Source organism: Adiantum capillus-veneris, chromosome 16, assembly GCF_014529385.1.
Source record: "Adiantum capillus-veneris isolate H3 chromosome 16, ASM1452938v2, whole genome shotgun sequence".
Lineage (NCBI taxonomy): Eukaryota > Viridiplantae > Streptophyta > Polypodiopsida > Polypodiales > Pteridaceae > Adiantum > Adiantum capillus-veneris.
In genome coordinates, this window is record NC_140946.1 from 124,625,480 (window position 1) to 124,644,845 (window position 19,366).

The window sequence follows — 19,366 nt, forward strand, 5'->3', positions numbered from 1 at the left end:
GTAATGCTCGATCGCACACACACTCTCCCTCTCTCTCTCTCTCACACACACACATACACACACAAGGAGGTGAAGAAGAAGAAGATGGAGATGGAGATGGAGCAAGAGCACTCTTCTATTGCACAAATGAGAGAATGAGTAAAAATTAGGTCTAGTTGGCTTTTATATGAGCTCACCCCATTCACACTTGGGCGCCCATGCTTAGCCAACTAATCCCTTGAATGTCCCAGTTAGAGTGCGCCTGTCATCGGCGATCACCCTTACCCTGTTCCTATTGGTCCGACAAGCCCGGTACCTGATTCTACCAAATACATAATACACGTCCGTCGTAGGTGATGGGGTGTCCGTGAGCCGTGAGGGTTAACAGACATATGCCTCCGCATCCTTGAACAACGTTGGCCACCATAATCCTGCATGAAGTACTAGCTGTGCCGTTTTATCAGCAAAAAAATGTTCACCTAGCTGGCCCAAGTGTGCTTTTTCTAAGATAGAGAAATATTTGTTTTCAGTAGCATACAATCGTGATTGATCATCCTTTTCTCGCCTGTACAATTGGTTTCCAGTCAGCAAATAGTTATTTTCTTCTTCCTCTACAATTATTATTCATGCCTTACCCCATCCCTCTGGGAAGGTCTTGGTTTTTAAGTACTCGATTATGTAAGTACTCCATTTGGGCGCTTGTATTACTCCAAATAGGGTGGCATGTTCTTCTAGGGTTGTTTTTTATAGGTTTTACATGATTTTACATAATTATGGACACTCTTTTCCATGTTTTGCCAGTAGATCCCAAGTCTTTGTAGTCTTTGGTATGTTTGTGTTTTTCCATTGTAAACCCCGTGTGGTGTATATGAGCCTGTTTGAGGTAGTATTCATTCTCGTTCGATTGTACACATAGTCTCAAAATCTCGTCTCTACCCTTCTTGTAAAGTCATCTGGCTAAAAGATAGAGATTTCTCGTTTGATGTATGATTGATGGTTGTCTTTCTACTTGTAATGATCCTATTGTGAGTAGAGGGATGACCTCTACACTCCACCTCGGAACCATTTTAATATTAAACAAGTACGAATCTGGAAGATCATCATCAACACCTTCAGGTGCTTCCCCATGGAATAGTCTCGAAAGATGATCTGCTCACATGTGAGTAGTCCCCTTTTTTACGACTACTGTGAAATCAAACTCAAGCAATATGATAAACCAGCGAACAATCCTTTCAGTGTTGCAAGGGTTATTTACCAGATATAACACTGCTTGGTGATCTACAAAGAAAACAAACTTGTTCGCAAGAAAGTAATGTCTAAATTTTTTGACAACATATATCATTCCTAAACCTTCTCTCTTAGTAGTGGTATAATTTTTCTCTGTGTTGTTTAGCTGCCTACTAGAGTAGAAAATGGAAATATCCATTTTCTCTCTCCTGGCTGGGCTAATATGCACCCTATGGCATAGGCTGATGCATCTATATGACCATGGAAGATCTTGTTCCAATCAGGGGCCTGCAAAATTGGAGCAAAAATTAATTCCTGCTTCAATTTGTGAAAAGCCTTCTCACATTCTTCCGTCCACTCAAACTTTTCAAGAAGGCGTACATAGGCTTAGCTATTATATCATACATGTATATGAAGCACTTATAATACCCACAATGACCCATAAATGCCTTCACTTCCTTCATTTTCATTGGTCTCGATAGTGCAACAATCATTTGTATCTTATCTTGATCCGTGAAAATCCCGTTTTTTGACACAATGTGGCCCAAGATTTTACCTTGTCTTACCATGAAGACACATTTTTCAGGGTTTAAGCAGATATGATAAGTTTTGCACTTTTCAAAGGCTTTCACTAGGTGTGTTATGTGCTCACTTTTTAACTGGGAATGAACACAAAGATCATCCATATATATCTCTAAAAATTGCCTGAGATATTTCTTAAATGCATGACGCATTAATCTTTTGAAAAGTGACAGGGGCATTTGATAGGCCAAAAGGCATTACCTTGTATGCAAATATGCCCCACTCTATTGCAAAAGCTGTCTTATGTTGGTCTTCTGATTTTATAGTCAACTGGTTGTAGCCTGAAAACCCATCCAAAACACTATAGGCCTCCTTCCTTGCAACTCTCTCAATGACGTGGTCTGTTATTGGTAGGGGATGGTTTTCCCTGATGGTGGCAGCATTTATATGTTTAAGGTTCACACAGAACCATAATTGCCCATTCTTTTTGGATACTACCACAATTGGGGACACCCAATTGGTGTGTTCAATTTCATAGATAAACTCCACATCCTTTAGTTTGTCTATCTCCTCCTTGATTTTTTTGGCAAAAATCTCATTGTACATATAAAGACGTTGTTTGTGTGGTCTAGCATCACTTTTAAGGGGTATCATGTGTTGGCAGATCTCTGGATCTATTCCCTTTAGGTCTTTGTATGACCAAGAACATCTTTATATCGTCTGAGTGTTGCTATCAATAGCCGCTCTTCTTTTTCTGTAAGGTTCGTGGCAATGTATGCCGGTTTAGGTTCCATGCCTGGTTCTAAGTTTATGCTTTTGAAAATTTCAGGCCCATCATATGAGATTCCAAGCTCTTTCGGGCCTCGTTGGGGCTTTTGCACTGCAATTTTTATGTCTTGAATAGTATACCTTTTGTAGTGGGAAGGTGCATCAAACTTATCATCATTTGATTCATCATCAGTTTCCAAATCGGTTGTCCAAACTTCTTTCAAAGTTCATTTCAATTCATCGTATTTGTGTTTACGCTCCGTTTTGGATAATTTTGTTTTCTCAGAGATACTTTCAGTTTGTGGTTTTTGTTTGTTCTTCTTCTTCAAGGTTATTTTTGTTGAGTCGGTTTTCATGAACCTCTTTGATATTTGATCTTTAAGGCAATCAATTGCTTCAACCAGCCTCAAATACTACATTTTGTTGGTTGAAAGAGGTACATAATTTTTTTTTGTCTTATTTTGTTTGGTCATGTGTCTATTCAGATATCTACGTTCTCTTCGAGGATTTTGGTTTGGAAAATCATAGTAGACCACTTGTCGATCCTTTCATTTGATGTCGTGGTCTGAGCTGCTGGAAAGCTAGTCGTCTGTGTTGTCTTCTAAAGGTTTGTCCATGGAGTCTTGGAATGCTTCCTCATCATTTTGATCAAGATCCCTTACGGAGATCTCATCCACTTTGCATCAGCAATCTGCAACTCTCTCCATGTCAGGGACATCAAATCTTGATTTTGGACTTAGGCTGACATCCATCCATCTGGAATGGAAACAGAATTTAGTCAGGGTCACCTCATTCACACACACATCAAGAGTGGCCAGTATTTGGTTTCATCCAAAAAATTCAAACATCTCTTTCAGAAAAGGCTCTGGTACATACGCCTTGTCTTATACTGACCTACCGTGAATACAATCCTCTTTTTTCAAACTGTCAACCTCGTCCAATTGTGAGATTTGTTTTGTAGCCAAGCAGGTATTTCTCCTTCTTGGTCAGACGTGGAGTTTAACTCTTTTCCTGGGGTTCGTTCCACATCTCTATAACTATGATTTGTGACACTGATCTATGATAGTGACATCTTTGTGTCTTAGGTAGATATAGTCATAGCCCCAATCTTGTACCATTTTAAGCTGACACATATATGGTCTGCCTAGTATGATATCAAAATTGTTACTCTCATCAAAATTCATAATAGCAAAGGTGTGTTCATATGCGATTCCACAAGAGGTTACTACGATCTGCTCCAAAATGCCAATAGGTCTCTCTAGGTACCCATCCGCTAATTGAAGTTTCATTCTAGTTTTCCTTAGAGCAGGCTTTCCCCATTTTGTCCACATTGATTTGGTGGATATGGTAATTCTTGCTCCACTATCCAATATAGCAATCATTTTTCTCCTTTGTACTCCACAAGCAAGGTCGTGTTCCTTCTTCTTCTCCTTCGCAATAGTCTCCCACCTTATTCACAGGCACTGGCTCATGTTTATTATGTTTCAAGGTTTGGTTATTCAGTGCTTTTGGAGAAACAATTGGTGGAGGAATTACTAGCTCTACTTTCTCCAAAAAAATCCCAACCTCTTTCCAAAGGTGAGGTCTTACATGCAGTAACTCAAATAGAGTTAGCGTACAACGGATAGGAAACAACATCAGCTCATGAAGAGTTTTGGTATCCATCATCTTAGGACCAAATTTACATTGAGATGGTTCTTTCCTTATTTTTGATCTGGTTTCATGGTTGCCAATGAATGAAGGTTATGTCTTCAACGACTGAGGTTAGTTGTCTTCTGGCATTTCTGTACTTGCATCACCATACAATGATCGAATATCATTTGGATGGAGCTCATGTTCGAGGTGAATCTCATTTTGATAGGAGGTGACTGAAGTGTTGTGCTTCCATCTTTCCTATTTTTTGATATCCTCCCAAAGATCCTATGGCCATGGTTCTCCACTTCAAGAATTGGTATAGGTTCCAATGAATACACCGCATCTGTTGCATTGGTTGCCATCCTCGTATCCAAAGGTGTTTCATCTACCGAATCCTTTTGGTCTTCGTCTTCGATCCCTTGCTCCTTTAACTCTTGGGTTTTTTCATGGATTAACACCTCAATCCTTGGAGCAATCAGAACAGTAGGTTCCATAAGAGCTTGAGCTACCTGGATAAGCTCCTTGCACATCTTTAACCTCACTTTTTCATACCATGGGTGAGGATATGTTAGCCATCTATGCTCCTAGGTTTGGTTGGGCTTTAACCTAGCTTCATAAGCTTTCAAGATTGCATCCAAAGGTTCAAAGACCTTGTCCACCAAGACAGATCCTCTTGTCTGTATTACTGATGGTTTTTCTACATTGCCCTTTTCTTTAAGGTCTCTTTCCACTCTCAACTATTCCTCTGTTTGTTGCAATTTGGTTTCCAAAGCTGTTTTTTCTTTTACTCTTTTTTATTTCATCTTGTCCCTTTTTGCCTTCTAGGATTTCTTAGGAGTTCTAACAGACAAATCTTCTATCTCAGTTTGGCTGGCTGGGATGTTTCTTGCAGCCTCTTGTGCTTGTGCTCTTGTGACCACGTTTATTGGAATGGCTGGTTCCGCTTCTGATCCACTTCATCTTGATACGACTCCAATTTTGTTCATGATTGATTTTCCTTTGTTGTCAGGGTTCTTTGGACAATGTGGAATGAGATGGTCATTTGTACACCCTTCACAGTATCCAAAGAGTTTGATACACTCTCCTTTGTGTGGACAACTCCTTGCCCAATGATCACCACCGCATTCATAGCATGGTACTATTGGTGGTGGAGAGGTATGGGAGCTCCCATCGATTGTCATGTTCTAGGAGGATATCCCCTAGGTTTGTAGTTCTGGGTTGCCATGAACATAAGCATATTTTCATCGACCAACTAATGGTTTTTTGTTGGTTGTGCTATGTATGATGATTCTAACATCTCTTCAAAAACTATCCATGAAATTTTTCCATCAGAAGCATAGGCATTCCATCAAACTCTCTCTCATAGGAATTGTATGAATCTTCTCGGTAGGAAACTACCTAGACGATACTCTGATCTGAAGGTGCTTCTATAGGTTATGAAATTCTTACCATGGCCTTGTTTTCTTAGGGTAAAGGAGGCTGATGGCCCAAAATAGGTTGAGTTTTTTCCTACCCTTGGACTACGCTATCTGGTCCTACTTGGTGTCTAGGAGGGGGTGGTAACTGATGCCCTCCAGGTGGCCCATATCATCTTTGTCTAACATAGTGTCTATTCTAGAAACATTCGTGGGTCTCATGGTTTGTCCATTTCTATTCAATAGCACACCACTTCATTGCACCACTGAGTTGGATGATCTCCTCCACAAGTGTCACATTTTTGTGTGGGCTGTTGTCGTGTGTTTGGGTTTGTCATGTTTCCTTAGTTCATCCTTCGGATCACTTCCTTGATCACTTGATCAACATCCGGCACCATTGGATTTTTGCCACCCAATTTCATTGTTGATTCACTAGTGGTTGAAGAGGTGCTAATCGTCCCTTGGTCTATGTCCTCGTCACCTCCTTATATGCCTTACAGTTGTCTACCAAATACAACGCCTCTTTCGTGACTTGCTCAAAAGTAACACATGCCTTTAAGTGAAAGTCTTTTTTGAGAGTGTCATTTCGCAGTCCTTCTATGAAAAGGACTGACAGTCTCTCATCTTGAGGTAGTTCTCTACCAAGGCATATTTCTATGTATTGCTTAGATCAAAGTGAGGTTTCCTTCACCTTTTCCTTCTCCTTTTGTTTAAATGCATAGATCTAATAGACAATATTATGCTTAATTCCTCTCTTTGAGAACTCCTCAGAAAATTCTTGGAGAAGTTGCTCGATACTTGGGAATTCCCAGCTGTTTAATCGTTGGAACCAGTTCAAGGCCGTTCCTTCTAGGGTCAATCCAAATCCTTCATATTGAGTATGGAAATCGGTTACATGTTCATCGCTCAACACTAATATGAAGATTGATACATGAGCATACGAATCTCCCAATCCACTATACTTCTTGGGTACGCACTTTGCACTTGAGATGGTCACATGCATCTAGACTCTGCAACCATCCTAACCATCCTTGGTCCTCCTGATGCGGTCTCTCTAGCTTCATATTCTTCCCTTGACACTACAATTGGTATCCTCTTCGCCATACGTTTTTTTGGTCGTTCGGTTCGATCTCGAGTAATAGTCATAGGGATTCTAGTTGTGTAAGTAAAATCAGGTGCTAAAGCCCTGTGTGTTCATAGAAGCCCCGACCCCCGTTCATCCCATGGGCGTTGGTGCCCAAATGATTCTTCCACTCTGGTTCTTAATGGACTTACATACCCAGTTTTTTGGTTTCGTTTGAGTAGTCGTGGTTTTAACTTCTTTTGAATTTACATAGTATTGGTAGAGTGGTCCACCAGAATATGCTCCTTACGGTCCATAGGAGAGTATTTTTGGCCATGCTTATCCATTATGACCACTTGGATACTTCTCCCCTCTGTGTATGTAAAAACGTATAGTTTTTTGCGGTCAGTCAGCTCCTTGATGCAGGGTTCATCACATCTATAATAGAGTGTCTATTCTCCATTATTGAGTTTATATATCCCCACGTAAGTATTGTCTATATCAAGCTGCTCCGTCTCGTTGGTGCACATGAGAACAATGTTTTGTTTGCTTATTTTGAGTGGTTCATCTACCAACTCTTCATCTACCTTGTCCTTGGTGCTAGTCAATCCCCATTTGTCCACAATAAAAGGGTTGTGAACAACTAGGTACATCATCCCCTCTCGGTCAAAGTGGTTGTCTCCATCATAGAAGTATGGTATGGCTACTTGTAAGACTATTCCTATGCCCTTGGATCAAAATTTGAAGGTGCAAGCTTATGTGGATGACATGGTGGAGAATGCCACTATGTACTTACATATTTGAGGTACCTTAATCTACTTGACATATTTACAAATTGTTTTACATTACGCGGTTGCGCTTGAGAGACAAATTATCTAGCTTCCCAGGAAGACATACTTGGATACATTGAGACGAACATTGTGTAACATGTGTACTACATTGGATTATGAAATTTTATGAGAGTGGCACAAACATAAAAATCTATGGTTACGTAGATGTGAATTAAGTTCATAAAATATCTGATTGACGATCTACAAACGTGTTTATGTTTTCACATGGGAGCATTGCTATCACATGGAGTAGCAAGAAGCCATCCTTGCTTTGTCAAGTACGGGGAATGAGTACAGAGATACTATAGTTGTAGCATGCGAAGTAGAATGTCTAAAGATGCTATTTGGAGAGTTGGGGATACAAGTTTAGAGGCTGTTTGTCATCCACTATGACAACTAGCAACACGGTTGTCACCGAACCTAGTGTTCCATGCAAGGACAAAGCACATTGAGGTGCACTACCACTTCATCACATACAGTGTCTTCGCTAGTGAATATATCTTAGATACATAAGCAAGTTGCAAGCATCTTCACTAAGGTCCTGAGAGCAATGAATTTTGAGTAGATTTTGAGCTATGCTTGGAGTACGAGAGATGGTGTTGAGCTTGAGAATGAGTGCTGATATATCAAACTTAACACAAGGTACACTTGGTTGACTTCTCACCTATGTTTATCAATGAAACGAGGTAGTGCACATGAGGAACATCACTGGTGGTACTACAAAATGGACTTTACCAACATGGTCTACCTATCAAGTTGGAGTCAGATTGACAGTTGACATACAGTGTCTTCGCTAGTGAATATATCTTAGATACATAAGCAAGTTGCAAGCATCTTCACTAAGGTCCTGAGAGCAACGAATTTTGAGTAGATTTTGAGCTATGCTTGGAGTACGAGAGATGGTGTTGATCTTGAGAATGAGTGCTGATATATCAAACTTAACACAAGGTACACTTGGTTGACTTCTCACCTATGTTTATCAATGAAATGAGGTAGTGCACATGAGGAACATCACTGGTGGTACTACAAAATGGACTTTACCAACATGGTCTACCTATCAAGTTGGTGTCAGATTGACAGTTGACATACAGTGTCTTCGCTAGTGAATATATCTTAGATACATAAGCAAGTTGCAAGCATCTTCACTAAGGTCCTGAGAGCAACGAATTTTGAGTAGATTTTGAGCTATGCTTGGAGTACGAGATGTAAAGAATGAGGATGCAAGAGAGCTACACAAGACAAGCACAAAGCACACAGAGATGGAAAGCTTCTTCTTCTTCTTCACAGAAAAGAGAGTACAAAATGACTAAGTGCTAAAGCTGAAAAGTAGCACATATGTACATGCGGTCACTAAGTGTGAACTCACTAGAAGCGTACTAGGCTGGCACTATAAGTGTAGTCCAGCTGTAGAATCACTGGCAGAGATCCTCCGTGTCGGTCACCTAACGCGCCAGTGAGTAAATGCCGTAAGCGGCCAAGACCCGTAGTGGATGCCAGCTCAAGGTGTAGAGCTCGACATCTCAACACTCCCCCTCGAGCTCTGCATGTCGCAGAGTCCAAGCATAGTCCGGAAACGTCGAAGCTTCTCAGCTCCGAGGGCCTTGGTAAAGATATCCGCTATCTGCTCCTCTGTGCTGACGTAGACCAAGTCGATGTCGCCCGCCAACACTCGCTCTCGAACGTAGTGGTAATGGACCTCTATGTGTTTGGTCCTGGCATGGAACACTGGGTTCCTAGCCAACTGCATGATGCTGAGGTTGTCACAATGGATGAAAATATGCTGGTCCACCTGCACTCCCAAGTCCTCAAGTAATGTGCGTAGCCAAGCTACCTCGCACGCCGCAACTCATTCACCTCTGTACTCGGCCTCTGTGCTCGATAAAGCAACCGTAGGCTGCTTTTTTGCTGCTCCAAGTAACAGCAACACTCCCAAAAGAGAACATGAAGCCACTCGTAGATCTCCTATCAACAATGCTACCTGCCCAATCTGCATCTGTATACCCATACAATGCTAATGGTGCATCTGCTGCATAGAACAATGCGTAGTCAAGAGTACCTTGCACATACCTAAGTGTGCGTCGTACTCCATCCAAATGTGGCTTCCTCGGAAGTTGCATGAACTGACTCTCCAAGCCTACTGTGTAGCTCAAGTCTGGCCTCGTGATAGTCAAGTAGATTAGACTACCCACAATCTTCCTGTACATGTTGACATCCTCAACAACATCACCCTTCTCTGCACTCAGCTTTGCATTCACATCCAAGGGAATAGAAATTGGCTTACAATCAGCCATACCATACTTTGACAACATGTCCAAAGCATACTGTCTCTGTGATAGCCATACACCCTCTGGAGTCCTGATCACTTCAATGCCAAGAAAGTAGCGCAACTCGCCTAAATCTTTCATTTCAAACTTCTGTTTGAGAAGACCCTTCACATGGTCAATCTCCATAGCATTGTCACCAACAATAATAAGGTCATCTACATATATGGTAATGACCACAATCCCCACATCACTCTCACGTACATAGAGTGAATGATCAGCATGAGCTCTCCTAAAACCAATACTGACAAGATACTTGGCAATCCTGTCATACCATGCTCTAGAGCCCTGCTTCAAACCATACAAAGCTTTGAGAATTCTGCATACATAATCTGGGTAACCTGGATCGACATAACCAGGTGGCTGATCCATATACACTTCCTCTTGCAACTCACCATTCAAGAAGGCATTCTTTACATCCATTTGATGCATAATCCATCCTCTAGATGCAGCCACTGCTATGACAGCTCTCACTGTCGTCATCTTTGCCACTGGAGCAAAGGTCTCCTCATAGTCTATGCCATACGTCTGTGCATAACCCTTTGCGACCAGCCTTGCCTTGTGACGCTCAATGTTACCATCAGCCTTATGCTTGGTTTTATACACCCATTTACAGCCAATAGCTTTCTTGCCACTTGGCAATGGCACCAACTCCCATGTGTCATTTGCTTCCAATGCAGCCATCTCTTCATTCATTGCATCATCCCAATGCACATTTCCAACTGCATCCTCAAAACATGTGGGCTCCACATCCTGTATCACCTTAGCCATGTAGGCTTGGTGATGCGCTAGATACCCATCATAAGTCAATTTCTGAACTGGATTTTTGACTCTATTAGATCTGCGCGGTCCTGGGTCACTCCTTTGCCCTCTAGCATCTTCTTGTACTTTCCTTACACCAGTTGTCCTGACAGCCGGAATTCCAAATTCCTCATCAAGACTTTGTTCAGAACCATCTGAATCCATGTCTACATGTGAAAAACCTGATGATGCATCAACCATAAAGGGAGGTTCATCAACCTTTTCCTTTCCTTTTCGTGATACATTCCCTGTACCTGTTGGTGGAGTAACCTGCGTACGTAGTCTACCATTCCATGGTTTCTCAACAGAGCCACGAGAAGAGGACTCTTGTGGTCCACTCAAAACCTGTGACTGTGGCCTCACATTTTGTACAACCACATCATCTTTTACATCAGCCCCAATAGTGCCATGTGCATTACTGTACCAGCTGCTCATCTCATCAAAGACTACATCTCTGCTCACTCGTAATTCTCGTGTAGTAGGATTGTAGCACCTGTACCCCTTTTGTTCAAGGGAATATCCCACAAGAATACATTTCTCTGCTTTAGGATCCAATTTCCTACGCAACTCATCTGGTACATGCACGTAAGCTATGCAGCCAAACACTTTCAAGTGTGCCAAATCAGGCTTTGTACCTGTAAACTTTTCCTCAGGTGTTACATCATGCACCGCAGCTGTAGGTGTCCTGTTCATAATGTACACAGCTGTATTTACAGCTTCAGCCCAGAAATGATGAGGCATGTTCTTCTCATTCATCAATGCACGTGCAACCTCTGCAATGTGCCTGTTTTTCCTTTCTGCGATCCCATTCTGCTGTGGAGTATATCTGCATGTAAACTGCCTGTGTATACCATGCATTCGCAGAAAATCTGAAAAATCATTGGAGAAGTACTCTCCCCCTCCATCTGACCTCAATGTCTTGATTTGCATATCTGTCTCCTTCTCAATCATGACTTTGAAGTCTTGAAAGTGACCAAACACTTCACTTTTGTTACGCATGAAGTAGACCCATACTTTCCTTGTATGGTCATCAATGAAAGAGACATAATACCTGCAACCATGTATACTTGCAGTATCGGTTGGACCCCAAACATCTGTGTGCACCACCTCAAGTGGCTTTTTACATACATTGCGCTCATGTGGAAATGAGCCCTTTGACTGTTTTCCAAACTGGCATGCTGCACACACTTTATGCATACCATCCACCTTGAATTTGGGCAAACCTTTTACAATCTGTTTTGATTGCATGCTGCGCAATCTCTGCTCATTGACATGGCCAATGCGTTTGTGCCAAATGTCAACATCAGCCACAACACCTGTGCCCTGTGCAAATAATGCATCTTTTACCTCAGGCATGTCTACATTCAGCGTAAACATTCTGCCCACACATTTGCCCTCTGTGATCAGCTTACAGCCATTCTGGAAATCTTCTACATAACAGCCATTTGGATTGAAGCGAACCTGCAAACCCTGCTCAACCATTTGTCCAACAGAAACAAGATTCTTTGTAATGTTTGGGACATGAAGTACATCTGCTAAGTACTTTGATTTCCCACTCTTCGTATTTAGAGGTATGTCCCCTACATGAGCAATGGGGTGAGCTATGTCATCTCCTGTCTCAACATAGCCTGACACATCTGGTTTGCGCATATCTCTAAACCACTCTCCACGAGACGTCATGTGATTAGAGGCACCTGAATCCACATACCAAACATCATCTTGGGTGGAATTCTCTGCAGTCATTGTATTCATTACATGTTGCATAACAAACATGCGCTCGTTTTTGCTATCATCTGCATCTCTGCTAGTAGATGCATAGTTGCCCTGTTATCTCTTTCTACTTGCTTTTCCCTTTGGACAGTCACGTGACATGTGACCTCTTTCACCACAAGTCCAACATTCTCTACTATCTGGAGTATGTTGCTGCCTGCTTGATCCTGCACCACGACCTCTTTGACTCCCCCTGCCTTGAAACTGGTTTCCCCTGCCACCTGTATTGTTTTGATTTGATTGACCTTCCAAAAATTGGCCCCTGCAACCCCTTGGGCCTCGACCACGACCTCTACCTCTACCTCTGTTGGAGTTAGAATAGAAGGCCTGTTCAGAATTATTTCTGCCATGAGAAGAAGATGTGTCAAGGTTCTTCTCCTCAAGAATAAGCATAGAAATCAAATCTTGGAACACGGGGATGTCGTCTCTTGTATTCATGGAAGACCTAAAATGTACATACTCATCTCCTAGACCATCCAAGCATGCACGGACAATGTCATCGTCTTCCACTGAGACTTTAATAGATCCAAGAGCCTCAATGATACTCTTGATCTTCAAAGCATAATCATTGATGGAGAGGTTGTTCCTCTTAACCTGATTTAGCTCCGACTTTAGTTGAAGCTTCCTGGCCTTGGTGTTCACCTCGAACACTCTGCCTAAGTTTTTCCATGCAATGGCGGGGGTTTCAGCATCCTGTAGATAGCCCATCATGCCATCTGTGATGCTCATAGAAAGCCAATACATCACTTTGCTCTGGCCTTGTTGCCAGTCCCTCAAAGCTTTCCTTTGTTCTGCTGTAGCATTTGCCTCGGGAATCTCTGGTTCCTTTTCATTGTCTCCTTCTACATAGTCCCAATAACCTTTTCCTTTTAGGAAATTTGTTATTCTGAACTTCCATGCAGGGTAGTTATTTTTTCTCAAGCTTCTCAGTAACAATATGACTGAAACCGTCAGACATCTTGAAGCACTAAGACAAAATAGCTGCAATCTGCAAAAACCTGCAAATCTGCTGAACCTGCTATCGTGGTTCTTGTAACGCTTTCTACACTCAACGAGTGTCCACAATCAAGCGTACATACAACCACTGTACTTGTACAGTAAATCTCTGTATACTGCACTTTGGAGACCTGTTCAGAAACTTGTGCGAAAAACCCCTAAAATTTTTTTCGCTGCGCGAGGCGCCTTCGGCATCTGGTTGTGGATTGCGAATGAAGGGATTGTGATGCTCTTGCTCTCTTAGCCTCTCTTGCCTGCACCAGGCTCTGATACCATGTAAAGAATGAGGATGCAAGAGAGCTACACAAGACAAGCACAAAGCACACAGAGATGGAAAGCTTCTTCTTCTTCTTCACAAAAAAGAGAGTACAAAATGACTAAGTGCTAAAGCTGAAAAGTAGCACATATGTACATGCGGTCACTAAGTGTGAACTCACTAGAAGCGTACTAGGCTGGCACTATAAGTGTAGTCCAGCTGTAGAATCACTGGCAGAGATCCTCCGTGTCGGTCACCTAACGCGCCAGTGAGTAAATGCCGTAAGCGGCCAAGACCCGTAGTGGATGCCAGCTCAAGGTGTAGAGCTCGACATCTCAACAGAGAGATGGTGTTGAGCTTGAGAATGAGTGCTGATATATCAAACTTAACACAATGTACACTTGGTTGACTTCTCACCTATGTTTATCAATGAAACGAGGTAGTGCACATGAGGAACATCATTGGTGGTACTACAAAATGGACTTTACCAACATGGTCTACCTATCAAGTTGGTGTCAGATTGACAGTTGTACATAGTTCTTAGTAGGTTCTATTTCCCGCTTACGTTTTGTGGAACTTATCATTTTTTTTAGTTGTGAAGAAGAAGGAGCATTCAACCTCCATCTCCATTGTTTGCTCCCTTCGTTGTGTGTGTCTTGCAAGAGCTCAAGCTCTCTCTTTCTCTATTTGTTTACAGGAAGTAGGTGAGAAACCGATGTCCTAGTGACCTTTGAGCTTGCTGTTTTGTCATGGAACAGTGAAACTATATCTCTTGATTGCTAGTTTTTGGTGGGAGAGTAATCCTACATCTCGTGATTGTTCTTGCATGCCTATCATACTAGAGTTGTCTGAATCTTCTATAGACTGTCCATGAGTTTATTTTCTTGATAGTTGTGCATGATGGTACTTGAGATTACATTTTCATATTCTTAATTCTAGCTCTTTTATATATTTTGAATTGAATTTGTGGAAATGCTTTCAAAGCTCTAGTGTTTTTCATCCATTGCATTCAATATTTTGATTAATTAAAGTCTTGGATGTTTATTACAATAAGTCAGCAACAAACGCAAACAAAATTAGAGCACGGTAACAATTTATTAGAAAGAATTAGCCCAAGAATTTGAAGCTCAATTTTTTCTTTGAAAAGTTTCAGTCGATGCCCATTGATCACCAGGAAGGTTTCATCTCTAATTTTTCTGAAACACAAGAGAGGGCTCCAAATTTGGGCATTGAATTAGGCACCTGCAAGGTTTTGGTTTTCATCTATGAAGTAATATTTACAATTTGTAAACTTTGAAGGTCTTCATAGTTCAGTTAGAATTCTCCAAAAGGGTTTGCAAATTTTGTAAAATTTTCAATAGCACAAATTTTCCTGTCTCTCGACAAAAATGTTCTTCCGGAACGTTGTACTCTAGCCAAGTTCTCTTTGGAAGAATTTGCGGGCACACAAGGTGAACTAGGGTGAACAACAAATTTTATAGTGTTTTAGTGCAAGAAAACAAGGGTAGAGACCTCCAGAGTGCAAAATGGCAACTACCGAAAACCAGTGATCATATAATTAGGATCCGCGTGAACGACCTCGAGTATAATTTCTTCTGGAAGGGAGTAGCTTGTCGGTAACGTCGGCGTCAGCTCATTGTCTGCGCAAGCGCCAGATCGCCGGAGATGACAGAATGCGAGCACGCACGCGCGCACACACACACATTGTACACACACACACACATGGCACGCCTCAGGACTAAGTAACACCCATATTTAACAGGGCATTGCACGCACTCATCTCAGCTCCGGCTAACAGCTTCCACAACAGCTCTTATGGCTTTCGATCTCTCTGCTCATCTCCATCACTATGTCGCCCCTCATGTCCTAGTAGTTCCTTACCCTGCTCAAGGCCACACCAACCCCGCCCTCTCCGTCGCCAAATTCCTTGCAGACAATGGCATTTCCATCACGCTCGTCCAGGCCACCAATGGCCTTCTTCCTCAAATTCCTTCACACTCAGTCCATGGAAACCAAGCCTTGAAGATATTCCGCAAAGAGACCATTCCCAGTGGCTTGGACCACTCAAAACCCCTCTCCGGGGCAGTCTTAAAGGTCTCTTTTGATGTCATGCGCGCTGCACTCAGAGAGCTGCTACAAAAACTCATGCTCGAGGAGAATCCGCCTATCTGCTTGCTCATTGACAGCTTCTTTGGCTGGGGGAATGACATTGCGGTTGAATTCGGTTTATCTCGTGTGGATCTCTGGACAAGCTCTGCTACAACATTCTACTTGGGCATTCATGTTCAGGACCTCGTGACCAGGGGCTTCATCCCTGCAACTGAAGAAGGTAAGGATCCAGATCATGAGGAACCGCTCCCAACAAATGCATATCATCACGAAGAAATGCGTCAACATGCACTTGGCCAGCTCTTAATCATGAATTCTCTTGAATGTAATCCATGTCTCCTGAGAAGTTGCTTGATACGTCGATGATTAGAGTTGCAATGAACATCTATTTTCTGCATGCGTCTTGCAAAATATATACCACTTATCACAATTGTCGCCTAACAACTTTCAATTTTCCAGGGGCAAAGGAAAAGATTGTGGATTTTTTGCCTGGATTGTCGCCTCTCCGCGTCGCTGATATGCCCCAAAACCTTATTCCAGAGGAAGGCCTCCAAAGCGGCATGTTTATTCGCTTCCGCTCTGTCATCCAGAGTGCCAAATGGGCAGACCGCATTCTCATCAACACCATGTATGAGCTAGATACCAATGTAATAGAGTGCCTGCGTAGGGAAGACCACATCCACATAGACCCTGTTGGTCCTTTGCACGTCGACGTCATGAGTGTGGCACCCAACTCGTCTGTAAGTCTCGTTCAACAAGATGACCACTGCTTATCATTGCTTGACCGGCAGCAACAGTCTTCTGTTCTCTACTGCGCGTTCGGCAGTCTTGCATCTATAGACGAAAATGTGGTAGCAGAGCTAGCCCACGGCCTAGAGGCTAGTGGAGAGAGTTTTCTGTGGGTCATCCGCCCCGATAAATACAAAAACAACGCATCAGTTGAGGAGATCCTGCCAGAGGGGTTTATGGAACGCACCAGAGATCGAGGGCTGGTGATCTCATGGGCTCCTCAACTTTCTGTGCTCGGCCATTCGTCTGTGGGTGCCTTTCTTACTCACTGTGGTTGGAATTCTGTCTTGGAGAGCTTGAGCAACGGGGTGCCAATGCTGGGCTTCCCTCAAATGGCTGAGCAGAACACCAACCTCAAGCTCATTGTCCATGACTGGAAGGTGGGTTTGCCTCTCTTACAACAAGAAGTGAATACTCAGAAAGTTGAACGTAAGCATGTGCAAAGAGCTATCACAGCAATAATGAGAGGTGATGAGGGCTTACAAATTCGAATGCGGGCACGTGAATGGAAAGAGATTGCCGAGAAGGCTATACATGGCTCTTCCAAGGACAACCTTCAAAAGCTAGTGGATGATTTGAAACAGGGAAAACTGAAACATCCCAAGTACTGAAAATCTTAATAGCAGTGCTGGCGACTTTAGGCTAAGCAGAGATTGTTTCCAAAAATCTGACAATGTTGTATCTGTACACAGTCACAAGAAGATTTAGAATTTTTCACATGTAGGAAAACGGAGTCTTTTTCAGTGTTTTTCATACAATGCATAACATCTGGAGCTTCTGTTTGAGAGGCACCGCATACCTAGCTAGGCACGATTGGGGGCAAGGGACCGCCGGCCCCGGCGGGCAGGGAATCGTGCCTAGCTAGGTATGCGGTGGGGCCAGCGGTCCCCTGCCCCCAATCGTGCGTAGCTAGGTATGCGGTTCCTCCCTCACAGAAGCTCCTGATGTTGAGGTAAGTCACAATGTGGGAATTATTGTGAGAATTTGTCCAAACCTTCTTGCGAGTACAAGTCTCTTAATCACAATTGGTGTTTGCTGGGGTTGCTAGGAGCTGGGCTCAAAGAATGATTGGCTCTGATTTGAACTGATTTTGGCATTGTGAAGGTATGATGTGTGTTGCCTTGTCGAATGTTTGACATATGCAAACCTTTTACATAGCTTTTCATGTATCTTTGTGAAACATGACATACGCTTCCCTAGGTTAGATAGTAGCTCGCATTATCTTTTCCCTGATATGGTTTATCTCATGGGTCCTCTATTGACCTGAGCTTCTGGGGATTTAGGACCCAAAGCATCAAAACATGTAGACTCTTGTCTATATATGTGTCCATGTCGATCATGATCTGTGCTCGTCGAATCTTAATGTTAAAGCTTGACTTTTGGTGGATGACAGTTTGGCTTTATACAAAATTTTAGATTCACTTAGGGAATGTGGAGAGGGGAAATGGGGAAAACACCCAACACACACCAAAAATTCCTCTTTGTAACCCAAGGTATTCCAACACCCCTATCCTCTCAGGAAACACCTTCAAAACAATCAATTCACACTAGCAACCACCGTTTGCACACAGAGCGACGGACACGTGCTTAGCAAGACCACCATTCAACACAAACACACCTCAATGGCTTGTTCCATCACTTTCGACACACACTACACCTCACTTTTCACACTCTTTGCACCACACTATGGTCGGCGGGCACATATCTCCGCCAGCATTGACACACACACAAAGAGCAAGAGAAAAGAGGAAGGGAAGGGAAAAATAGACACCAAAAAACGGGGGAGGGGTTTGATATTGCTAAGCCAAAAGCTTTTACAAACACCACAACTCCAAAATGGCGAGCATTACAAGAAAACAGCCCCTCGGGCTCCAATTGATCACAAGTAAAAAAAAAAGCCCCAAAAAATGACTTAAAAATTGGTTTTATAGAGGCCAATGTCCATTTATAACAACTCTTGATTTTATTGAACCTTTCAGGTGCTTCATTTGGAAATATTTAAAGCCTCCTTGATTGACCCTCTCTCTCTCTCTCTCTCACACACACACACACACACACACACACACACACACACACACACGACTTCGGGTCGGGGGGTGCACTAGCGCTAGTGCCCTCTAGTCTTCAACTTTAAAAGGGATCCCCTTGGGATCACGAGAAGAGTTCCCTATGGGGTTGGTTGCCACATCATCTACTACACTGAGCCATTCGACAACGAACAACACCGTCACACGCTGTAATGCGCGCAAAATCAGTCCAAGACTACCAAAGTAGCGCTCATGAGCGCCCTCACCATGGCACATGAGAGGGGAACTCTCTCTCCCTCTCTCCTTATGCATCTCAAATGATCCACCCTTCCGTATAAATACCACACGCCTGGGGTATCCGCCCTTGCATACGGGATAAGCTGTCGCCACGTGGCGCGATCCCATCGCCTTGGTCCTTCATACTTCTAAATACTTTAAAAAATCTTAAGACCTCAACTTCTTCCCCTCCAACCTTTTTGCATTGCCATTCACTGCTCCAAGAATCGATGGTCAAGCGGCAAAAACCAGTTGAAACGCCTTATTATTGTCTTTGAACTCCACCACCCTCGTCGCAGCATTTCAACTTTTTTGAGGCCACCAAAATGGGTAAAAGTTATCTGGCACCCCCCTTGGGAAATTGCATTCAACTTTGACGAGCCGTATCTTACCGCCAGGGAATTCGATGAGCTGTCAAATCCTGCCAAATCCACATAATGTACCCTGTCACTTAGATCTTTGGCAAGGCTAAAAACCCAGCAGATGGCATGCCTATCACTGCGATCAATGTGGCACATAATTGACCCCTTGTGATCTTCAACTGACCATAACTTTCCCGTTTGAGTTTCGATCAATGACCCG

General features: G+C 42.8%; 1 protein-coding gene across 1 annotated transcript; it reads left to right on the forward strand.

The window, feature by feature from the left end:
- Positions 1 to 15,293: 15,293 nt before the first annotated feature.
- Positions 15,294 to 17,210, forward strand: LOC147439814 (UDP-glycosyltransferase 85A1-like). Its single transcript, XM_086484405.1, has 2 exons — positions 15,294 to 15,912; positions 16,152 to 17,210. Exons 1-2 carry the CDS (start codon positions 15,399 to 15,401, stop codon positions 17,090 to 17,092), a joined length of 1,455 nt encoding a protein of 484 aa, XP_086340531.1. The 5' UTR covers positions 15,294 to 15,398; the 3' UTR covers positions 17,093 to 17,210.
- Positions 17,211 to 19,366: the final 2,156 nt, after the last annotated feature.